Genomic DNA, 23,688 nt, shown 5'->3' with positions numbered 1-23,688 from the left:
GCTCTAACTGAGCTTTGTGTCATATGTATAATATCCAGGAAACAAACTATACCGCACAGCTACGCACCAAAACTTACAATTAATTATCTCTTGCGAAAAACAAAGTCTCCTGGCGATATTTCTTTAACTGGTTCATTAGCAGTAATGAAGCCTGTGTCTCTAATGTACACCTGGGTCAGCAAATTCCTTGTCCAGGCTTAGACAAGCTAGAGAAGTAACATCTCCTCCGGATGGACATTAATTATTAAACCACATTTATCAAGGGAGAGCAGCAAGGTAACTGACTCCCTAGGTGACTGCCAGTGGCCTGAAAACACTTCCATAGCCTCCATGCACATCTAGGATAGTTGGGTTTGCCCAGCTGGCCAGAGCAGGCTGCTCATATAAAACATCAAAGGCTAACGCAGCCATGAGAGCAATGTGTGCTGCTGTGATCCCTCCTCTGCACTGAGACCCAGAAACACAACAGCGAGGTGCAGGCAGTAAGCACACCATTGCTAAGTCCCTGGATCTGCTTACTCCATATTTGCAAAACCTATGCAGTCACACATTCACTTATTCTAAATGAGTCACACTTCCTTCTGTCTTTTGATTTAAAAAAAAAAAAAAAAAAAAAAAAAAAAGTTAGAAATTCTGTTTCATTTTCATTTAGAGGTGAGTAAATTTCTCAAATATTTGAAGTTTTTCACATCAGGAAATTTATCTCTGAGCCATGGGATGTTGTTTACACAGCTCTCTCAAAGTAAGCTAAGGACAGAAGCCCTTGCTATGGTGATGGGCTAAAACAAAAGTACACCTTGGATTCACACCATTCAAAAGAGGGATGCCTCGACAAAGTAACCCATCCATCTTGTCACAATTTGAGACTCAGCTGGGCATAGGGTGCATACAACGCTTGAAATCTTTCATTCTGCCCTCCAGATGCTGTAGAAAATCACATCACAGACTCTCACTTTTTCTTCTCTACCTGAATTTACTCATGGCCCCTGGTGACTCTGCTAATATTGGCCTTTAGCTTATGTAGTATTTTACTGCTCTGGTCTCCATAGTTTATTGCTCTGACATATTTTTTCAGCAGAAGTCATACCTTTTCTTAGCCTTTATTTCCCCAGTCTAAACAAAACAAATCTTTCAAGTGTTCTTTCATATGATAAGGCATCCATTTTGCAGATAATCTCAATTGCTCTTCTGTACAACTGGTTCTCTGAATAAACTGGTTGTAAAAACTGACAGCCTGTCATGCAAAGTGCTGACCATGGCTGTCATGAGGGCCAACTATGAGGAATTTACTATTTCCTTTACTCTGTAGTAAGTACCTGCATGTTCCTGGCTGCAATACCCATATACCACTCTCCCAGTCCTCATTTACATGGTACTGATATCCCCATACGTTTTTTAAAGATCAGCTGCCCCTCTTTTCCTCTTTCCCTACTTATCATCCTTTTTTCCTGTCCTCTTCTCCTTTATTTTCTGAATATTATGTAAGCTACAGACTCCAGATAAACAAGCAACTGAGCAATAGACTTACAAATATGTGTTTACAAATGTGTATTACAAAGGTTTTTATGTCCTCAAGGAACAGAGGCTGCTCCACTCTCAAGCAAAAGAAGACCTACACAAAGTATAAAGACAGTTGTTTATCACACCCTCCGTGCTGGCTTTCTTGGTCAAAAGGTTATTTCTAAATCTGTCACTGATCTGTTTTGACTAAACATCTGTCTTGTCTCATTCTGCTTCTTTATTTGTGAAATGGAGTTAAAAATATATTAATAAACAGATTGATAGAAGTGTATTAATAAAATCAAGGCACTTTTAAAATCTCTCTGAGTGGTCAGCTTTTGCTAGGATAGAGTGGTTGTCTTGTACTTTCCACCATTGCACAAATTCACTTCAACCATTTCAAAGGAGCAGTACAAACACACTCATTTTGTTCACTTTCAGAATCAGTACACTTTATGAGCTAAAATACTCCTTGTCATATCTTGCTATGATTCCAGATTTGCAACTGAAAATATGCCCAGCTCCTGGCAACGAAAATCCCAAATTCACCATTCATGCTGGTGGTATTTATCACTGGAATCTGAGTTGCACAAGTCATAAGTTATTTATAGGACAATCTAAAGATTTTGGGATTTATACGTCTAAAATTCTTCTCCCTTCATTGAAAAGCTTTGTGAACATACTAGAGGACAAAAAAAGAATACTATGTGAGAACAACACCACCATTTCCCCTGTTTTGAACAGTTTATGGAAGCAAACGAGATGAAGTATCAGGAAAATTGTATTTAAAAGGGGGCAAAAAACCCAAAATGCACTCTTCCCCCCCCCCCCCCAAAAAAAAAAAAATAAATCGCATATAGCTCTCATATAATATGTACTAAAGAAACCCATCCGGTTTCTTTCCAGAGGCTTACTCTGGATCTAAATTTAACCTTTCCACCTTCATTAGAAATAATGAAGCAGCTCAAATTCTCAGCGTCATCAATAAGCACAAGCTCAAGTTTCATTTCTAAGCCAGACATATCAGGAGATTAATGCTGGCTGTCTAACAAGCTGTACTTCAACCACTTACAAATGTTGAATTTAATTGCTTTTAAAAATGTCTTCCATGGAACACAGAAAATAATAGGAAAAAAAAGGAAGCCTTAACCACCCACTACTCCTTTTCCAAAGCACAAAAGTTGTCATTTAAAGTCTAATGTTAGCCTGACTTCCTTGTGAGAGCAGCTCACTGTTTTCCCTCTTGGAATAACAGCCCACTCACATTTTGCTGCTGCCCAGTCCTTGGGCTTTATCACTTTGTGTACTTGTAACAAGATCTGCTCTGAGCTGCCCCTGCAGTACCAACTACCTTTAGCCATTCCAGTTTGGGATGTATTCCAACACTTAATCCCCTGGAATTTACAACCTATGATAGTTCTTCAGCACAGACACTTCGTATGGGTACTAATTCTGGCCCTGACACAGAATAGATGTTAAACCCTGGAAAACTGCCTTCCAGTGGGAATATTCCTTCTCCACTCCCGCCCCACTCCCTGTGCAGTGCATGATGACCTCATCTTACTCCATCGGAAAGAAATACAGGAGAACGTCACACATGCTCAGGATAACCCACACCAAGCGCAATTACACCAAATATTACCTTGTGAAATTTAAAGAAAATATGGCAGAGTCTCTGACAATTTCTCAGATTATCAGTGCTGAGTTCCTAGAAATAAAAAATATGTAAAGAGTAGAACATGAAGTTAGTGGTCATAGTTTTGTGAATCGTCTACATTCACTCACTCTTCTAGAAGCTTTTGAAGAATAAGAAAGACTAAAGAAAATGAATAAAAATTTAACTTCATAGGCTTGAATTCTGAGTATTCATGATTTTTTTTTTTTTATTTTCCATTCCTGAATACACATGTTTAAAGGGAATACATTAAGACATGTCTGCTTGCTTGTCATGATCTTTGGAGACAAACAGAGAATGGTGAATGGGATGATCATTTAAAGAAGTCATAAAGGAGATCAAGAAAAGGTAGTTCCTAGGAAGAAAACTAAGCAGCACTCAGCTGGGCCTCCTCCTGTGCTCTCAGCAACTTCCATAGATTTGCTTACTCAAGGGAGCTTGATTTCTTGCATCTCACTGCTCAGCAGCTCAGGGCCAGCAAATCCATAGTAATAGTTGTGCTTCCTGAGGCCTTAAAAGAGAGGCTGGACTCTGCCTCCACTCTCGGGAGCACCACAGGCCACACGCAGCCTGCTTTACCCACATGGCATTCCCTGAGCCAGGCCCTTAGCTCAGCTCTGTGCCACTGCCTGCTGCTCCTCAGCCTCAGTGCTCCATTCATCAACAGGAAACAGGGGAGTTGGGTTTTGTTTGGGGTTTCTGCTTGGTTTTGTTCAGGTTTTTTTCAGTCATATAAACTTGAAAAGTTTATTGGACTGAAGGATCCGACCTACCTTTCAAGTCCCCCGAGGATAAAAATTCCACTCTCTCTGCATGAGCATATAATGCATACATCCATTACTGCATGATGATCAATAAATAATTTAATCCCAAGGCAGAAATTTTTCATAGAAAGGTAAAGGAGTGGATTAAAATTGTTCAGAATCAAAATCCCTAACTAAATAAACCTTGTTTTCCCATTTCTTGAAGGAAGAAAGTATATTTTTATGAGCTTGGTCAGGAAAAGGAATAGTGAATGTATCACTCAGATAAACAGAGCATCTAAGAATGTTAAATATTTTAAATAGATTGCTTAGTACAAATACTGTTGTTTTATGAGGGTTAACCTTGGCACTGGAAAAAAGCTAGCAAGTGCTTATTTAAACAACACTATAGGGTAAACAAAACCATGACTACACAAAATCCATGTTTCAGATGGGGAGCTATGGTCCCATTTCCTGTACATTTTGAACTTGTTTAATGTGGTCATATAAATATTAGAAAAATAGAGGGTCATCATAACCATATTAAGGAGGATATGAATCCAACAGTGTAGTTCTGAAGAGAAAGACAAATGGCATTTTTGGCAACCCAGTTGAAAAAAAAGGCAGCAGAGATTGTGCTTCATGGGAAGAATCTGTTCTCCCACCTTAGGTTGCTCTAAAGGAGCAGGAAGAAAACCAGCTGTATTAGGTATTGTAATGTAATCTGTTGCTCTTTTTTACACAGAGAGCCAAGGATTAAATTTAAGAAAGGGAATGTTCTGTTCAGACTACATGAGGAAAAGTTCAGCATGTGCCATGTGTATCTTGAGGAAAAGTTAGGAAAAAACTGAAACAAAGTCTTTAATTTTTTTTGTTATGTTTTCTCTTGATGACATCTTTGTTGAGTTCTATTAAACCCTTAGTTACAACAAGCAGAATAGAAAACTAAGCCCAAATCCCATCCAAACAAATTCTATTTTAAATTATTATTTCTAAGGAATCAAGAGGTAAAAAAGACAAAATATTAAGTACAAGAGTTACTCAGGTTTTTGAAATAGAAGTATGGGAAAAGACAGACAATTACAAAGACTTGTATGAAAAGATATTTTGAAAATTTTGAAATTTCATGAAATTTGGATGCTTTTATTTATATTCTGCACTCTCAGGTGTGATCCCATGTGGCATCTCCTCTCCACACTTACCCTGATGGATGAAAAGGAAAACTCTGAGAATCCATATCCATCAAATATTACGGGATATGCAGTGCAGCCAGAAAGCCCAGCCTAGCGAGGAGAATAGAAGTGGTATTAAAGTCAGCTCTCAAGAAAAATTGCAAAATTATTTTGAATCAAAGTGCTTCAGACTCCTAATAAAAACTGAAAATATTTCAATTCATGCCCTTTAAACATTTCAATGGAATATCTAAATTTTCTATTAAAAGATATATTTAAAATAATTACAAAGCATCTAGTTATGTAAATAAAATGTTTCAATAGCTCTACTTATTCTAGTTATTCACTAACTATTCATGAAAATAATCACAGTACATTTTTCATTTGTCACAGTGAGAGCCATGCACATCAGATGAAGTTAAAAACTCCCAGATTAGGAGTTCATCTATACTGAGACAGAATAAAACAGAGCTTGTGTCTGGTATTGAATCTTTTGTTTTTACTGGGACATGTCTTGCTGGATGGAATCACATGGCCTACAGAAAACCATCCTCTGTTCTCTCTTAACCTCCTGAAGGAATCTGAAAAAAATTGGAGCCATGACCTCACACAAAGTATTTGGCATATGACCATCTTTCATGTAGCACTTAATAAAATCACTGTTGGAGAATTCCAATACTTTTGAAATAATGTATCTGTTTTAATTAACCTGAATATATTTACTCTTTTCCATATGAAATCTCGTGCAAAGCAGCACATGATCCTTTCTCACTTTTAAACCAAATGTGTCTCATGCGTATATATTACAGGCTTGTGAAAGTCTTGCATGTCTCTGTTTTGGAACAATTATCTCTCACTCATTCACTAGTTTCAACTACATGCTGTGTGGAGGGGCAGTGCAGAATCCCAGCTGCAAAATCATTGTCCTACTTTTACTTGTCTCAGTTCAATGTTATAACTTTCTTCCCCACCATGCCCACATCTCACATTTGTCCAAGCCTTCTCACACCCAACCTCCTTCCTTAACTCCCACCACCCTTTCAAAATCTCACAGTGCATTTCCAACTTGTCATCCATGAGCTCACTCGCTCAGAGGAGCATTTCTCGTTAAAGAAATAACTTTGAAAATGCAGCCCTGTTTCACTAAAAATTGTTCTGCTATTTTAAAACATCTGCTTATATTTTTGTGGGGGTATTTTTTGTGGATAATCATGAAGATTTCAGCAAGTCATGTATTTGCCTTTAGGTTCTTGAATTTTCAAAATACTAACTCTGATGACAATTTCACACGATGTTAAGTGTTTTCCTGATTAGCCTTATTTATTTTCCCTTATGATGCCCAAAAGATAGGAAATCAATCCCCATAGACCAGTGTCTACAGAGCAGGTATTTGTTTATTGCAGTGCCAGTGGTGAGGAGGTTATCTCCACCTTTGTCAAGTGCTGTGGTATATTTGTACAGTAAGTATTGCTTAGTGTCGCTATGTCACTACAACATTATCACATACACAACAGAACTAGTTTACATTGTATGATCTCATGGTTATAAATAGTTCTTTTGCACTGTGCCTGTGCCTCCCCAGTTCGGGGATCTTTGATGAAGGCTTCCAAGGTCTTCACATCTGAACTTTTCTATTTTATCTTCAGAGCATGCGCACTTACAGTGTTCCTTGGACTGTCTGGTCTTAACCAGACTAAATTCTTTGTTTTGTGGCTAATTTGCTTTACATTTGCCAATTTCTCATTAGTACTATACTTACCTATCTCTAAAGCTATACACCTGGCAAGTGTTTTCTTCTTTTGTCTATTCAGCATTAAGCAACTACTTAACCCTACCTTAGCCATTACATTGTATAAAAAGTTGATTCAGGTTATATAGGTGTCAGGTTATATAGGCATATAAAAGTCATGCTTTAGGTCATATGATATAACTCATGCTATAAAAGCACCTTGTAACTTTGATCTAAGTTATACAGGCATCACTTATCCGTAAGTGTTTGAGGAAAACCAAGACGAAAGCCACTCAGTGAGCCGGGATATTTCAGAAACACCCAAGGAGCAGTGTTTGGGCGTCTCATTGGGGAGATGGATTGCTGCAGGAGCTGAGGGGATGACCCAGAATGCAAGACTAAACGGGGAAAAAAAAAAAAAAAAAAAAAAAACAAAACCCTGAGGCCACCACACACCTTACTAATGCTGCTCTTTGGGGCACTAGGGCTGTTTTTCATATCCTTTTCCCCACATTTTCTGCACTTGCTGGTTGTGACCTTCCCAGCCCCAGCGGCTGCGGGCCTAACAGAAGGGGTCAGGTTGGAAAAGACCACAGTGGAGCATCTGTCCCACCTCCCCGCTCAGGCAGGGTCATCCCAGAGCACAGGGAACAGCACCGTGTGCAGGCAGCTCTGGAATACCGTGGACAAAGCCCTCCGTCCCCACCTGCTCCCCACCTGCTCCCCCCCCCGCGCCGCCGCCTCAGGCAGCAGCCGCCCAGCCCGCCCGGCCGACAGCACGAGGGACCGCGCGCGTGACGTCACAGGCCGCAGCCAATGGCGGCCTCTGTTTAACTGGGGACGCGGAGGGTCGTTGCATATTCACGAGGCGAGCCCGTGCCTGCCCTGACGTCACGCGACCGCAGCCAATCGCAGCCTCTCACTGGGGACTCGTTGCATATTCATTTACGCATATTCACAGCCACGCGCTGGCGGTGCCGCCGCGGCCGCGGCGAGGGGCGGGGCGGGCCCGGCCCGGCCCCCTCCCTCCCTCACAGGAAGCCGCGGCCCGTGTGGCTGCGGAGCCCCGCCGGCAGCGGGAGGCGGAGCCGGCCCGCCCGTATTTATGCTGAGCTCTGCCAGGCGCGGCGCCGTGAGTGTGGGGCGGAAGCGCCCGGCGCCTCCTTCCTCCCGCCCGGGTGCAGGCGACGAGGATGAGCCAAAGAGACACTCTGGTGCATCTCTTTGCCGGCGGGTAGGTGAAGCCCCGCGAACCGCTCCTGTGCTTTCCCGTTCTCCGCCCTGGGCTCTGGGTCTAGCCCCGCTCCCGTGCCGGCTGCTGGCTGGCCTGGGCGCGGGGGCGGCCTGGAACGGCTGCCTGGTGACCTCTCGGTAGGGCTGTGGGGGCTGCCCCGCTCCTCGGTGCCCGAGGGGCCGCGGGGAGGGCGGAGGGGGCCGCGCTCCGCCGCCCGCCCCGTGCCCTGAGGCCCTTCCGGGCCCGCTCCGCGCGGTCGGGCCCGGCCCCGAGTGTTGCGTTGTGTCACGGGTGGAACGCGGGCCCTCGGGCGGCGGGGGGGCGAGGCTTCCCGGAAAACCAGTCCGCTCTCTCTGCTCGCCGTTCCCGGGTTTGTCCCTTATCTGGCGTTTTCGTGGGGAAGCACGCAGGGCCTGGCGTGCGTGGGCTCCCCGCTGTACCGAGAGGCTGCCAGGACTCGCCTTCGCGGGCTGGGAATGACCCGCTGGTCACGCTTGTGTCCAAGGGCCGCCGTATCGGTGCAATGCATTTTAACGCTCCGGTGTGTGGTGAGCTTCCCTCTGGGGCTTTGGCATGGTCATGCAGCTCTCCAGCCACAGAGGTAGAAGAAACGGGAGGGAAGAATGTACCCAGAAATAAAGATGTACCCTTAGTTAGGTTTGAGGTAACTTTTGTACTTTCACAGCTATTAATGGAAGTTTCAAAATGTATGGGTTATATGGACTGTATTTCTGAAGTCTCTGGTTCTTCCCCCAGACCAGAAGGGAAAGCTGGGGGTCCTGATGGTTTTGATTGTGATAGTGGATTTGGGTAGTGAACGTGACTGTTCGGGAGAGGACATACCTTGCATCCCCATGATGAGAGCTTGAAGCTGTGATTTCCCTTTGTGCTCCCCACTGACAAAAATAAGCTTGCTGCTTCTGGACTGAGGTGGAAGAATAGTGTATTGATTCTGAGCAAGTCTGAGTGACTTGGATACCTGTCAGTACTTTCTCTGCTTAAGGCACACTTTGAGGTATTGTACACCTGATCTAGTGCCTGTGGAGGGGCTTTTTCATCCCCTTGATTTCTTGCACCCTGTTTAAGAGGAGAGTGGTTACGCATCAGGAGGCCTGAGGTGTAGTAGTGTGTACTCTCTTCTTCAGACTTTACATCCTTGTAAGCATTCAGAAAAGCAATAGATGGAGCTCAAGAAAGATCAGGAGCTTCTGGAGAGGGTCCAGTAGAGGGCTACCAATATGATGAGGGGTCTGGAGCATCTGTGTTATGAGAACAGACTGAGGAAGCTGGGCCTGTTTGCAGGTCAAGTCTGGAGAAGAGACTGAGCGGAGATCTCATTAACGCATATGAATATCTCAAGGAAGTACCAAGAGGATGGTGCCAGACTTTTTTCAATGGTGTCCAGCGACAAGACAATGAGCAGAGGCCATAAACTAAAACAGAAGTTTCACTTCAGCAGGAGGAAGAACTTTATATTGAGGGTGGCAGAGCACTGGAACAGGCTGCCCAAGGAGGTTGTGGGGTTTCCCCCTTTGGAGACATTCCAAACCCACCTGGATGTGTTCCTGTGTCACCTGCTCCAGGTGACCCTACCTCAGCAGGGACATGAGACAACATGGTCTCCAAAGGTCCCTTCCAGCCCTAAGGATTCTGTCAGTGATGCCTGATTGTAGCCCTTCAGCTTGACAGCTCTGCACAGAGAAGATTACTGAGCAGAATTGTGTGTTATGTCAGAAACGTGTTTATAAACCTGAAACTTGAGACCAGAAGAAGATTGCTCAGCTCAGCTTGCTCATTCCTATGTGTTACAGAGCAGTCTGGTCGATGGGCAGGTGCTGGCCAATTGGGCCAGGGGTTACGCTGTGAGGAAGAGGCTGAGTGTGAGCCACTTGTTTCCTGTAATCTTAGTTCAGCCTAGCTAGTGCTGTATTTGGTTACTTTTTGCAGTAGGAGTTTTTTGAGGTCATCTCATGACTTTGCAAGTATGGTGCACTACAGATCACCTAAGTGATCTTTAGTCTTCAGTGAAACTTAGAGGAAGGAAGCTTTGTAGCTTTGTTTGCCTTTGAGTTGCACCAGAGCCTGTGTGGAAACAGTGTGATTATCTCTATCTGCCAGTGCTTGAACACTTTTTTTTTTTTTTAAGTGTTCAAGTTCATTCCTCTGTTCCTGCTTTCTGCAATGAAAGTTTGATAGATGACATTGCTGGTTTAGTAGCATAAGTGGGGCTATCCTGGGATTTCTCTGTAGCTGCCTAGGCTGTATGGGGTTTTTTTAATATATCTTCTCTTTCTCCCCCACTTAGTCAAATAGAAACTGTTGTCACTGTAGACATTATGTTGGTAGTATAAACTCAGGTGCTTTTATTCTAAACCAAGGATGCAGCTGAACATTCTTCATTCTTAAATTAAAAAGTCATGTGATTGAAATGTGGGATGTAGAATAACATTTTTAGTTCAAGTAGTATGTTATGGTTGTGTTTTTAGTTGTTAGACTCATTTTTAAAAGTAGTAGGAAACCTTAATGTTTTACTTTATAGGAAAGATGAATGTTTTGGATGTATTGGCTTGTAACCATACAGTGAAAATTCAGGTGGTGGCTGCAAAAATAGTGTTCAAGTTTTCATGACTTATTCTCCATTTCCAGAAAGCTTATGACAGTAATTGTGTATCATATAAACTTCCACTCAGAGCAGTGAACTTGCATGAGTGTTGTTTCCTCAGCAAAAGGAGGGATTTGGGTTAGGATGTGGGCGGCTGTTTTTCTTAGTACACTGTTGGATAGTCTTAAGTTTGCTTTTCTTCACTCTTGGTGTTTCCTGCAGAAATTTGGCTGTTCTCTAATGTAATGTGTGAGGAAGTATAAGGAGGAGCTTCTTTATCTTGATTATAGAACTGTCTCAAATTGGTCTGTGATTTAATCACTAACAAAGGTTCTTAGCAAATCCCTACAGTGGCTAAAACGGTTAAGATGCAGAGAATGTACTTAATAGAAGTGTTTGAATTCTCAGCAAGAACAGACACTGTTGAAATTTAAGAAGTGAAGGTAAGAGACCCTTAGGCTTTTCTGATTTCAGAAGATTATTAATAATGCATAGCAGGTATTGTGATGATGGGGGCTTTTTTACACCTTTCAGGAAACAGCCGCTTGAGCCATAACTGAGTTGCCAAGCACTCAGCTCCTCTCTGTGCTAAAATACATTTGTGGCATAACCCTAGACATATTTCAGAACAAGTGAGAAGAAGGTTAGTGCTTTTCTGTCCAAACAAGGTTATTTTTATATTCAGATACACTTCTGTGTGAAGTAATACAGTGTTTGTTTAAAGCTTGTGGTTTGCTCCATGGGGTTAGTAAATGGCATGAAAATTGCTGTCAGTACTTGAGAAACTATGCCACTGGTATCTTACTCATATTTCTTTTTAGATGCTTTGAGCTGTTTTTACTTATACAAATGTTACTGTAAATATTGATTTACCCTGGCTCCTAATAGAAGCTATGCTGTTCATGTTGATGTTTGTTTTGGGTAATGGAACCCAGTGATGCTTAATCCCAGGGTGGTGTTTTTCCTCTTTTCACTTGTATGTTTCTATGTGGCAGCACATGGAGGGATTTTATTTTTATACTATTCATTAGATGTGGCAAGTTTGATTAGTATTTGTAGTTTATGGATGTGAGCTTAACTTATTTTTTCTATGTTTCAGCAAAGAAACATAATCAGTGAGTGAAGTGATTGAGGGTTTATGGGTGCTAGTACTCAAGTTGAACAGTATTATACCAGAAAAACACTGAAATTTGTGAGGATTAATGAATGCTGTTTTTGAAAGCTGTACTTGCAAAAGCCCTTAGAGATTCTCTAAAGACTGATACTAAACATGATCATATGAAAGTTACCCTGGTAGTGAGACATCTCCATGAAACTGCTGGTAGTCTTGGCACCTGAATTTGCAGTAACTGATGAAGACTGTTCTGTTTTCAAGTGGCTTGGATACTTTTTTTGACAGAATTTTGAACTCAGTTTACTTGCTGTTTCTTTTGACAGACAGTGTTTGCATGGAACTTTCATTTTCATGCAGGAAAGATAAGTAACTGGTAAAATACATGAATTAATGTAGACCCAAGATAACAGGGTCAAGGTTTATCTTTAAGTCTTTGAGGCTGTGGTTACAACGACTGTCAAAGGTGAATCTGAAACTAGCACTAGGGCAGCCATGGCTTTTGTTTTCATAAAATTCATCATTATCTCAAGGAATTGAAAAAATGTGCACTGACAGTTTTAGTTCTAAGTCAGCCCACACTGGCATCAGTCTGCTTTAGAGCATTTCTAGACAGTGCAGTGGCTGAATGTGAGACCCTCATCTATGCTGGAGCTGTCTCTGTTGGTACTTGGAGGTCTGAAAGGTACCAGTAGAAGGTACTTAGCTGCTCTAGACAAGGGCTGTGACTCCTTAGCCCATACCTTAACCTTGAAATAATAAGAGAAAACTTTCTTGTGTAGCTATGTCTGGAAGGAGAACCTGGGATCTGAATGCCAAGCAGGTTTAGGCTTTGGAAGCATGTGCATATTTTTTTCTTTCCTTGGAGTGTCACACAAATAATGCAGGTGTGTCTGAAGAAAATGGTTGTCACCTGTTGAACAGTTAGCAGAATTTAAAGCCCAATATTTCCAGGTTTGTTTCTGTTAATCCAGTGAGATGATGGTCTTCAAATTACTAGGTGGGATTAAATTAAATGTGTTGTGAGTAGTTGGGGTTTCTTTTGTGGTTTTTTTGTGGATTTTTTTTTCAATGGATGCTTCCTGGAGGAGAAATGTTCTCATTAGTTTAGGAGAACATTGCCATCTTCCTGGAATTCTTCAGTCCAAGGGATGTCAAGTAGACAGCTGTTCTTAGTTTTGTGGTTTTTTGTTTATCATGATCCTGCAGATAACGACATCTTTTTTCACTGAATGGGACATCTCTTAAATTGTACAAGAAGGCCCAAGTTGAAATTCTAATTCTCTGGCTTGAGAGTAGTAGTAGTCAATAGTAGTAGGATTTTAGTCAATCAATATAATAGTATTAATACAATCAATAGTAGTGGGATTTTAGTCTTTCTTTTTTAAGCAGTGGGTGTATTTTTGTGGATTTACCTACTGATCTCTGCTTTTCTGCCCTTCAAATTACTTGGGGCCTACAGGTGTATTTTCATACCCTTTTATGGTCAAGGTGTTGCTGCTGAAAGTCAGCTTTGCAAGCTTTTTTTGTACTCAAGTGGTGAAGCTGACGAAGGCTTGTAGCAAACATTGATTAGAGGCAAATACCACATTTAGGGTAGGTAAGGTGAGCAAGGGGTCTTGTGAATAGCATTCACTGGAAACTGCAGCAAGCATTCAGACACAAGAGTATCTCAGGTCTTGCCATTCTTCAGTTCCCGTTTATACTGTGTCAGCAGGAGTGTGTTTGTTCAACTACTTACTCTAAGAGGTGAAATTCATCTAATCCTGGAGAAATAGTTACACATTAGTAAATGTTCCTACAAGTTACACTTGTTGGGGCCTGGTGCATGCATGACTGGAGAAACTCAAGCCCAGAGTGATTTTAGGTAGTAGCAATTTCTGAAGTAGTTTACAAAATCCCACCTACATTATCAAGAAAAAATCTCGTATCTTTCAAACTGTTAAAAAAATGTTTTTTATGAACTGTTCCTAGTTCCTAATTTTTGCTAAAGTGCAAACTAAAAGTATTCCCCTTAATTTACTGCCGCCTTTCCTGCTCCCCTCCTCACTTGTTCAATCTGCTGGCAATTTATAGAGCACTTGTTATAGGTTGGAGCTGGTGGCTGGCTCTTAATGACCTGACAGGACTTGAGCACAAAAACATAGCTGTCTCCAACGGTATTCCCAATAGTGTGTAAAATAAGCAAGGCTGGAAATACCCTTCTAAGTAAAATACACTGTCATTGATGCTGCAACAGAACAGCTGCTATGCTTCTTAAAAGTTGCTTGTTTGTACAGAGTGCATATTTTTGGATTGTTTCTCTTCTTTGTTTACCCACAAGCTCTGTTTATTGACAGTTTTTCATAAACAGATTTTTGTCAAGCCTTGAGGTGTTTATCTTAAAGGTCAAGTGAAGTAGACAAGTCAGAGTAGTTACTGGATTATGCCTTTGTTTAGTTGTTTAATTCAAACTCAGTGGATCATGTGACCATTGACAAAGATCTGGCTCCTCAACATACCAAGACATTTCTTTCACTCCTTCAGTTTTATATGTTGTCTCTATTATCTGGGAAAGTGATGTGTTACTTTTTTGTACTCACTTTTGAGGGCTGGCAAAGTGATGTGTTTGTTTGACAGAAGTAGAAATCAGGGGTTTTGCCAAGACTCGCATTACAGGAGCACATAGCGCTGCAAAACTTCTCAGCTTTCTTCAGCTGTAAGAAGGAATTTGAGATCTTGAAGATCAGGGACAGAGAAGTTTAATTCAAACTATCAATAGTTAGTGGAAAACATTGAAAATATTCTTGAGCTCAGTAGAGACATCCTAAATTGTTTAAGAAAAGCCTAACCAAAGAAACACAACAGCAAGAAACTGCCAAGGGTGCTGATTGTTTGAAATTACTTGAATGGCAGACTGTGGTGCAGGAAAAGGCTCTTAAAGGGAGGCAGGTGGATCTGCTGCTCCTTTAGGGATGCATGTGAACGTGGTGCCGGCTGCTGTTACATCTGCTAGCTGTCACTGACCTGCTGTAGACAACAACAGCAAGTACGGAGTAGCTGTGTTATCAGCCCCCTTCCCCAGTAATCCACTGCTGAGTGAAGGGTGTCTGCCCCATCCACCCTGAATGTCTGCTACAACTGCTGCAGTCAGGCATCCCTTGTGCTTTGGGTGTGGTGCAGGGGAGCATGCAGGGCAGGAGCTCCAGGTCAGCGTTAATCTTCAACTTCAGAAAATTTTTCTGCTCTGATGTATCGGGACGGGGGGGGGAAGAGGGCTATTAAGGGCTCCAAACTCCAAGCCCTGCTCAAGAATGCAGGACAAGGTTTTTGTTTTTGTTTTTTTGTCCTCATTTCTTCCCTACGTCCATAGCATTTATCTCATTAATATAAATCATATCTTCTGCTTTCTCTTGTGGCTGCCATTGTTTGAAAGTTTTTTGTGTAACCTGTGCAAAATCAAACACAGAAAAGTTTGTAAGAGAGTAAGCTCAAGGAGAACAAAAATGGAGGGGTTGCAGGAAGTAATCTCTAAATCCAACTTCCTTCATTGCCTCCTTCATAACATGCACAGGCATATTACCATGGGGTGGGGTCTGTTTTGAACTGCAGGAAACAGACAACTTTGTTTGTCTCAGAGCTTTAGAGCTTCGGTAGCTTCATGTTTGTTTGGGGAGCTGACCTAGCTGCTTCTCACGTGCTGTTCAAGTCTTGAACCTTCACATTACAGGCTCTTACTGTTTCCAACGCTGACTAAATATTAGCACATCTACTCTCTTTCTGCAACTCTTAATTTTAAAATAAGCCTATTTGTAGCTTAGTGTTAGAAGCAAGTGAATTGCTTATTCAGGGCAGGCTGCTCTTATTCTGTGTCAGGCTGTAACTGCATGTGCGCAGCACACACTGAAAGACTGTCTTTCATCATCCTGTGATGTCACTTTTTTCCAGACTGGCAAAGAAACTCGATATCTTTCCTCATTTAAACCGGGAAAGAGAATAGACTTCAGTCTAGTGTTGGAGCTAGGGACAGGCAGGATGCTTTTAGGCTTAGTAATAGGATACTTTTAGGTCATGGGGTTTAAATGGAGTGTTAAGTGAACATCAAACTTCTACCTGGCAGCTCTACTCTCAGTTGACTCCATAGAAACAGATTAGGTTTGTAGGATGCAGTGCTGTTTTTCTGGTATTCTCTGTGGTAGAAGAGAGTCATCAGACTACCCTCCTATGAAAGTTTATAGGATATCTTGAGTCATAGCTATTAATTTGGACTAAACCCTCCTTTTCATTTTAGAAAACATTTTTAAAAGATTTGAACTGGCTTATTAAAGGGTTTGGGGGTGTTTGAGCTTCTTGTGTTAGAAAAAGAAATAGCTGATAACTATCTTGTCAGAATCAAGCACTTCTTCTAGTTACATATATGTTGTTATATATATTTATTAGGGGAGGCAAATATGGGCCCTTTGACTTTAGTATTGTATTTGTGTTACTGGGTTTCAAACTGAGCTGTAGTTAGCTTTAATACCTGAGCCAAAATCTAGGTTTGCTTCTTTGGGTTGGATTTTTTGTTTGTTTTTTAAAGGAGATGGTGTCCTGCCCATAGTTTTAAGAAGGATGTTTAGCAATGTTAAGAATACTGATCTCTGAAAAAGTTCAGGAAACTGTCTTGGAACTCAGAATTTGTGGATTTGCTATTTTCCCCTCCAAGGCTGTAGTTGCACAGCTAGGAATGTGGATCTTAATAAGTGACTTCCGAAGAAGCCCAAGAAGGCTCTGAGCAGAGCTGTGCAGGGCAGTGTGTTCCTGGCTGTGCTGTGGTTGAGCGGAACAGCAGGAACTGCTGTCAGCACAAGTTGTGCATGGCTTGCCTTGGTTAGCTCTCAGGAATGAGAGAGAGACTGAAGCAAACCCAGCAAGTCTTCACCTGATCAGCCACATGAGATCATCTGGCTTTGCAGGTTCTATTCTGCAGTCCTGGTCTGCCTTGCTGAGGTGGGCAGAGCTTGGGAAGCACTTGGATAATTGCTGCTTTCATGGTACAATGACCAAAATATAGTTGGACTTTTGAAGATGTTATTAAATTGCAATACTGCAGATTTTACCATTTTTTTCATAATCTTTTTAGCCCTTAAGGATTTTTGGCAATTTTTTTAGTGGTCAGGAGCGCACTAAACATTAAAAAGAAAAGGTAAAATTTACTAAAGAAGTTAAACATTTAAGCTACTGAGCTACTTTCCAGAACTGATTTGAACAGCATGTACTATGTGCCTTCACTACATTTTATCTGTTTAAATTTTCTCTTCAGGTTGTGAGGTTTGCAGACTAACAGTTTGCTTGCCTTCAAGGGTGAATAACTGTCATTGTCCCACGTGTCCCCATTGGTTCTTCACTTTTTGCAGTGGGACTGTGTTGACTGTGATGTCAGTGCTAGGTGACTGTATCCTTCAGTTTGTTTGCAGTTAAAAACCGTTTATTTTTGCAGATGTGGAGGTACTGTTGGTGCAATTCTAACATGTCCGCTGGAAGTTGTAAAAACACGACTGCAGTCCTCCTCTGTGACTCTCTACATCTCTGAAGTTCATCTCAACACCGTGAATGGTGCCACTGTCAACCGAGTAACCAGAGTTTCTCCTGGACCTCTCCATTGTCTGAAGTGAGTGTACCTGGCACAAGGGTTTGGGTTCATTTTAGGGAGGGAGGAGGTCAAAATCTCTATAAAATATTCAGACTCTTATGTCTGTCATGGTGCTACCAGAAGATGACTTTCCATATTTTGCCTTTTAATTGTTTCTAATTTTTTGAATGTCTTTCATGCTTGAGATTGTATGTTGAAGTAGCCAGAGCATGTACATCGTGTACAAGTCACTGCTTCAAACTGCATCCCCAAATTTCACTGGCAACAGTATAACACTTAAGCGCCAGACTCCCATTTTCATCCTGAAAATGCCTAGTATAAGACTGTTTTGTGTCCAAATCATAGAAGTTACTGAATATGGAGGCAATTAAAATTAACTCAGTTTCGTAGTCTCTTTCAACTTTCACCACTAATACAGTTTTTTGCCTTTGACTATCTCTGGTGGATGTGTGAGTAGTAATATTCTTTTAGAGCTAGTAAAAGATAGCTAAAGCTAGCTTTTGGAGTGGTCTGAGATGTGTTGTTCATGTAGTGCCTCACTTTCCTCTCCTTGTTTGCAGTGCTTGTGTAGTTCAGGAGCCAGCAGGAAAGTTGTAAGGCTGCAGTTAAATTGCTTGTATGGCCCCCAGGAAGGGCTCACTTCACCCTGGAAGGCTCAAGCTAGCCAGTTCAGGGGAGGGGAGGTACAAGGTACCTTCAGTATTTGGGGGTGAGGGGAGATTTCCTACAGGAAGGACCTGCTACAGCTTCTTGAGTTCGAAAGTTGGTTGAGCCTTGACAGCTTCTATCTTCTACTCTCAATTAATTATTAAGAAGTAGTTTGTAGAGAACCCCTTCTGGCAGATGAAGTGTAGGGTTTAAACTTAATCTGGTTAGAGGAGAGGATTTGCTTAAATGGAGGTTGTATGCAAATAGCTCCTTGAATGGAAGATCATTCTTACCACGAAAGTTTGGGGTCAGAGCCTTTTCATGAGGGTCGGATGAGTGAACATGTTTGGAACAGGTATGTGGGAAGGAAAGGCTTGGATTGACGAGCAAGGAGATCTGCTTGATTTAGTGGCTTCTCTTGATGGAAGTAGAGTGCTTTGGCTTCTTTCTGAATGTGTGGTTATGAATTTATTTTCCCTTTAGAAATGTATATCAATGAATTGCAGGTTAAGTAGATGTGATTTTTGTTATGCTTCTCTGCTAGAAGCCTGCTATGCTTTGAATGCATCCCTAAAACTGGAAATAACTTGGTACTCCCCAGAAGCAAATTCAGAATGAGGTAGACATAGCCCATGATGAACTTTATTGGTAGGGCTTGTTTGTTTGTTGCTTTGTCTTTAACAATTGCCTTCTTACACATGCTGTTTATCTGTAATACAAGAATGTGTCTCTTCTGCTGCTTTTGTTCTTTGCTTTGATGTGTTTTCTTTCAGGCCATTATCGAAGTGCTGAGGTGCAAAGCCTGGGTTTCAAGTTTTTAAATACAGTAAATACGAAAAAAATCCCAAATAAACATGGCAATGGACTCTGATAATAAACATACACAGGTGCAAGACATAATTACTCTTGGCTGAGGTACTAGGGCTGTTTAGTGGAGAAATAAAACTGGATTCCTTTGTCACTGTCATGCCCTTACTGTCATTAGGTATTTTTTGACTCATAGTTATCAGACTTTGGTTGTGTCATAGCAAATTTGATGCTGTGCTCAAGACTCACATTACTCAGTCTAAAAGCAGAATGATTCAAGCAAATTATGTCAGAATTTCAGTGAACTGACTGCTGTAGAATCACTTCTGCATCTTAAGCATAAGTAGAGGTGATTTCAAAGTCATTTCTGTCAGGAAACACTTGGAAAAACAGGTGACTATTCTCTGGCAACAAAAGCAAATTCTTTTTTTCTTAAATATCTGTGTTGCATGTCATATTACATTTTCTCATCGTTCATCTTGCACAATTTAAACCCGAGGTCTTGCTAGTGGAAATCTCACCAGCTTCCCAGTGCAGGCTCTCCATGCAACATAGGTCAGTTGAGGCTGTATGGAGCACTTGTCCTGCTCTTTCAACCATAGATTTGCCCTTAACTGCTTTCAATAAACAAGTGCAGGCCCTGGCATCTACTCTATAATGCAAAAAGCTTGTGTTTTATTTTCAGTGCAGCCTCTGGCACTCCTTCAGCTGGTGTCTGTGAATGCAAAAGAGCATCAGTAACTCCCTCCATTATAATCCTGTCTGGTGCAACCTCTCTTTAGCTCTTAGCTGCTCTGTCAAATTCTGGGACCGTAGATCCAAAAGAGGCAGAGACCTGGTACACTTCATTCCTAAGTTCTGAAGACACTGGGATTCCTGCTGCTTTGAATATGTGTGTAGCTATATGTGCATGTGTACATGATTACTCATGATGTGACAGTAGTGATATTTAAGTAGTGGTTTAAGTGGACACAGTTCATATTGAGTTCAGCATTGCAAGGCATAAAAATGCTTTCAGGATGACAGACAGGCCCAACTTATTTGTATTTCCAAGTTGTTGTTGAGTATGTGTTCAGTATTCCAATTACTGCTGTGGAATGATGCTGCCCACATAGTGAAATGACAGCTGACTTATGGACAAAAAGCTGGGACGTTGCTGGACACATTATGTGTCAGTATTCCTAAATAGCAGTGGTAACTGCAGAATCACTGGTTTGTTTTTCCTTTGTGAAAGCAAAGGTCAACTTTTGGTTTGATTTAGCAGTGGAGCAATGGGGAACCAGGTACCGGAAGTCAGAATAGGCTTGAAATCCCCTTCAGTGCTGTAGAATGCTTTCACTTGTTTGTTCTGATAGTAAAATTCCAAACAAAATGGCCATTTATACAAGGATAGTTTGCTTTATTGACTAATTGACTTGTCATTAGTTGCATAGCTCTTTGGAGAAGAAATATACAGAACTATTTGTGTGCATTGGCCAATATTTCTAAATCAGTAAGCACAGGGTTCTGTTTTGTAGTATTTGGGAATGTAGTTAAGAATTAACTTTAAATCTGGTTCTAAAGTAATTGCTAGAGCAATTTCCAGTAATGAAATGCAAGTAGGCCTTGTTTCTCCTCCCATGTCCTACCATACTCTTTAAAATACCAATGTGATTAGCATCTAAATTGTGGGGCAGACTGATTTCACTGACTATTAATGCATAGTCTCTTACAGTGCCAGGGTACCTTGCTGCATAATGCTCTTCAACTCTTCCTAAATCCACAACTACATGGGATCTGTATTGCAAACCTAAAGGACTAATAATGCCTTGTTTAAAGTCTCAACTCGCTGCCTGTATCCATGCTTCCCTGTAAATTCCACAAATGCAGAAAGTTATACCCTGCTACCCCCCAGGCAATCTTTTCCTGAGCTGTGTTTATAGTAGACATGGTACAGGAGATGTGAGGACTCTACTGTGGCTGTGGCTCTGTGTGGGTTACACTCCTGTCTCAGTTACTGTCAGTGAATTACCTTGCATGGATAGGTAAGGATTGTGTCTCTGAAATGAATCAAAAGCCAAAAAACCATTGGCTCCACAGCCCAGCAGCAGTGCTTGGTTAGGAGCACACAGGCAGCAGCTCAGAACTGATAGGAGAAAATACCTGCCAGCCTCTAGGAGAGGTCACTTCTCACACTGAAGTTTTCAACTTTCTTTTGCTATAGTCAAAATAATCACCATGTCTTTAAAGAATAAAGCTGAGAGTGGGCTTCTAGTTGAATACTTCGTGGCTTTCAGTATTTTATGGGTATGAGAAAGGCAGGACAAATAGGAAAGCTGCCTCACAGATGCAAACTTCTGCCATGAAACTTAGCATCCTGTTGGGAGTCTTGTGGAATGACACTGGGGTAGCACATGCAAAGCAATGTTGAGGTTTCTCTCTTTTTGAGAGGAGGAGATAATAATAAATTGCCAAAGGTGTCCCTGGCTGGGTGTCAAAGGCAGTACAGCGACATCTTCCAGAGCGGCTCTCAGACAGCCATGACTGACTGAAACTGGACTTCTGAAGTCTGTCCTCTCCTTTCTTGCCCTTTGTTCCCTGGCCTTTCCACTCAAAATTAAGTTCACAAATGCTGGGAGTTGATGGGTGGTGAAAGGAATGTAGCATAGAATATTTTTGTCTCCTGAGCAATCTACAACCTACATGAATGGGAACGCTTCCATGCTTAGTATTTTCTCCCTGATTCAAGGACACTTTCTTAAACTTCCTAACAGACAACTCTGTACATGTATGTGTTCCTATATATAAAGTTAAATCTGTATTGAAATCTCAAGTCTTACTTCTGCATTTAGTTTGTTTTCATGGTATGTTGAGCAATAATGTAATTTTTTATGCTGATTCTAGGAAATTACTTTTTTTTGTGGTCAGCACTGTATTATCGTCAGTTACTATGAAAGTTTTTCACATGATGTAGTTTTGGTGGTTAGTGCATTCCTTAATTTTGCCCTGAGTGTTACAGTATTGTCTGCTTGTTTTCTAGGATGATCTTGCAAAATGAGGGCCCTCGTTCTCTGTTCAGAGGGCTGGGTCCTAATTTAGTTGGTGTTGCTCCTTCCAGGTAAGTCTAAACATGCACAATAAATGAAATACATTAAGGGCTTTAATTTGTATTTGAAATAAGTCTTCCATCTGCAGTTGTAAATACTTAAGCAGCAGCAAGTAAGATACTCACACAAACTCACCTTTGGTTTCTGGGGTAATTTTTTTGTCTGAGGAATTGAGCCATTTTTGTACTTCAGAGCTCCAACTCTCAGCATTTCCTGTCTTACGTGCTATTGTAATAGTCTTTACTGTTGTGTGTTATCCCTTGTGGAGAGTTTTGTCCATTTAAAAAGAAAAATTCTTAAGGGATTGCACATGATAACTACAAGTTTGGATCTTGGAAAATACGAAGGTAGACTTAAATTTCAATTAATCTGTCATCTTCAGGAAGCAATTATGTGATTGTAGCCTCAAAACACTGGGTCTTCCTTCCTGAGTTCTGGTGAAGCACAGCCTGGCGCTCCTTTACTGGAGGAAGCCTGTTCTGGAACTTCAGAGAGGGTGAGACACTGGGTAGGATGAGACATGCCAGCTCTCCCAGGGAAAGCAGATCCTTCAGCAGGCTGGCTCCAAAGGGTACTGGGGCACTGCAGGGCTGAGGATGTCAATCTGATCTAGTTGGCAGTGGTGTTGTTGCTCTGCCATCAGCACAAATGCTCCAGCTCCTCAGCTGATGCTGGCAGGCAGAGAGAGGAGCACATCCTTACATAAAACCGTTAGCTGAAGTTCAGTCCAAAACTAGGAGAATACGTGGGAAGAGTAGTGAAACAAAGCTGTGTAAAAGTAATATATTCCTTAGGCCTGGATGAGGATACTTGAAGTTGTTTCTTGGCTCATATTTTTTTTCTTCTCTGTTCAAGATAAGAGCCTTTATGCAGAGGGAGTATGTTCCACAAAGGTTTTATTCTTTCCTTAACTTAGTGCCCTGCTTTTGTTTGTTTGTTTTGTTTGAAGAGAGAACATTCCTATCTCCTGAATGCTCAGTTGGAGAGTAGCTTAACTTTTCTGGTTTGAGGTATTTGGATGTTTCTGAAAAATATTACTAAACTGAACTTTAGATTTGATGAGGTAATGTTCTTCAGATCCTCTTCATAAATAAGAAAAGAACTTAATGAAAGGATTAAATTATCTTTATTTTAGCAAACTTTTTAAGAATTTAGGAATCTGAGAGGTGTTTCTCATCATTAACTTAGCACCACTCTTTGGAAAAGCTGAAGTAAACCCAGCAGCATTTTTGTTCTTGACACCTGTGGGATATCAGCACTTTCTAGTCTGGAGAGCCTGTACTTTTGTGCAATATTCTTCAATATTAATATCACTTTAATAGCAATTTTTACCCAGGAATGGGATCCATTGCATAAGTGACTATCCTCCATGAAGAATATCCTCAGTTGAAAAAAAATCTATTTCTTTTCAGTAATTATATGTTAAATCTTCTTTTACCCTTTGGTTCTTCCCCAGGTGAAATCTGCCTCCCATCCACCAGACCAAAAATGTCCACTTGAACCTTATTTAGAAGCACATCTTCCTTTCCCTCTGGCTGATTCTGTCTTCAACCAGTACTTCATTTCCATTAAGCATTAGCTAAGTGGACTTAACATCAGCTCTTTGTTTAAATAAGCTGTAGAGAGGCATATTTCATAACACATCCCATGTACTTAACAGAGTGCAGGTTCCATTTTAGAAATTACACCCATAAAGCAAGCACTCTATCTTCTTTGTAATAAAGAAAAACATGTTTGCACAGCTAATGAGGTTAATGTTCTGCTTGGGAA

At 41.3% G+C, this 23,688-nt stretch overlaps 1 protein-coding gene across 1 annotated transcript in view; it reads left to right on the top strand.

The window, feature by feature from the left end:
- The first annotated feature begins 7,908 nt into the window (after positions 1 to 7,908).
- The window catches only part of SLC25A36 (solute carrier family 25 member 36), a 30,497-nt gene continuing 14,717 nt past the window's right edge, over positions 7,909 to 23,688 (top strand). The window contains exons 1-3 of the mRNA XM_040074896.2: positions 7,909 to 8,053; positions 17,225 to 17,395; positions 21,852 to 21,929. Of these exons, the coding sequence (XP_039930830.1) occupies positions 8,013 to 8,053; positions 17,225 to 17,395; positions 21,852 to 21,929 (290 nt within the window). The 5' untranslated portion in view covers positions 7,909 to 8,012. The remainder of the gene's footprint in view (positions 8,054 to 17,224; positions 17,396 to 21,851; positions 21,930 to 23,688) is intronic.

The sequence above is a fragment of the Hirundo rustica genome, chromosome 10, assembly GCF_015227805.2.
Source record: "Hirundo rustica isolate bHirRus1 chromosome 10, bHirRus1.pri.v3, whole genome shotgun sequence".
Classification (NCBI taxonomy): Eukaryota; Metazoa; Chordata; class Aves; order Passeriformes; family Hirundinidae; genus Hirundo; species Hirundo rustica.
This window is presented reverse-complemented; position numbering and strand designations above follow the sequence as displayed.